The 1,336-nt window shown below is 45.7% G+C and overlaps 1 protein-coding gene across 1 annotated transcript; it reads left to right on the plus strand.

Moving 5' to 3' along the window:
* The first annotated feature begins 575 nt into the window (after window positions 1-575).
* Window positions 576-1,006, plus strand: kiaa2012 (KIAA2012 ortholog). Its single transcript, XM_008285953.1, has 2 exons — window positions 576-683; window positions 771-1,006. The coding sequence occupies exons 1-2, from the start codon at window positions 577-579 to the stop codon at window positions 913-915; spliced, it is 252 nt and encodes an 83-aa protein (XP_008284175.1). The 5' UTR covers window position 576; the 3' UTR covers window positions 916-1,006.
* Window positions 1,007-1,336: the final 330 nt, after the last annotated feature.

Genomic DNA, 1,336 nt, shown 5'->3' on the forward strand with positions numbered 1-1,336 from the left:
AACCGAGGAGCTCAGGTCTGAAAACAAACAACAACAGTTTAATGCTCCATCATTGGTCCATTTAACGCGCTTCATCTTGTTCTAATAAACAGGACGAAGAGGCTGGAGGAGGAGGAGGAGGAGCAGCAGCGAGCAAAGAGGGAGAAGGAGCAGAGAGAGAGTGAGAGGAGGAGGCAGGAGGAGAAGAGGAGAAGGATGGAGAGGCTGCAGAGGATGAGAGAGGAGGAGGAGCAGAGGAGGAGAGGTGACGGATGGACAGAACGTTAAGATAACGTTTTCTACATCAAAGCAGGAGAACGATGAAGTTATAAACCTGTGAATGTACTGAAATGTAAAAAAATCAAACAAACAAAAACTTTATTTCTTTACATTAAAGCAGGAAAACATCCTCTGGTGGAGCTCAACAGTGAAGTTCTAAACCTGTAGACGTGCAGACTCCTGACTTCCTGCAGAGACGCTCCAGCTGCACCAGTTGGTTTTACTGGGATGTGTTTTTTTTCCCGTCCAGCTGAAGTGGAGCGTCGGCGGCTGGAGGAGCAGAGGAGGCAGCAGCAGGAGAACAACAAGCTGCAGGAGATGGATGAAGACGAGAGGACCGAGTATCTCCGTAAGAAGGAGGAGGAAGAGGAGGAGGCCAGGAGGGCTGCAGAGGAGAGACGGCTGCAGCAGGAGCTGATCAGCAGGTACAGAACGAATCATCAGGTGACCTCCTCAGGATCAGCTGGTTCAACACGTAAAGCATCTCTCTGTCTGTCTGCGTCTCCCTGCAGACAGATGGCGCTGTTGCAGCAGCAGTTGGCCTTTAAACGGGGCCTCCTGCTGGAGGCTGGAGGTCTGCAGAAAACTCAGAGCGTCTCCAGGCCGTGGATCTACTCCTACTTCACCCTGTTGGAGCTGCTGGAGCTAAAAAGCTAAAAGCTTTAACCTGAACCTCCACCTGCTGCCGAGTCCGTCGCCTCCTACATGATGTTAAACCACCCGAAGGACAGTCAGCAGCAGAAGGACAAACATCTAGAGGAGGAAAACATGAAGCCTAGAAATAAACATTAATACACATAGACTGTGGGACCCTCGTTGTGTTAATGATACAGCTCAGGTTGCACATAAAAGGTCTTGTTCTTGGCAACATGGTAAAAAAAGAAAAAAACATCTGTAGAAAGGTGAAAATCTGGACACAAGCATACCAAAAAATATATGAATTAGAATAATGCTAAAAAAAAAAAAAACCTGTAAAAATGGTGAAGATAACAGCAAATATCTATAAAATATTGATATTTTAGCAAATTTAAATACTGTAATTTTACAGTCATGCATTGTAAAAGAATTAATTTCTATT

Source organism: Stegastes partitus, unplaced genomic scaffold, assembly GCF_000690725.1.
Source record: "Stegastes partitus isolate 25-593 unplaced genomic scaffold, Stegastes_partitus-1.0.2 Scaffold424, whole genome shotgun sequence".
NCBI lineage: Eukaryota > Metazoa > Chordata > Actinopteri > Pomacentridae > Stegastes > Stegastes partitus.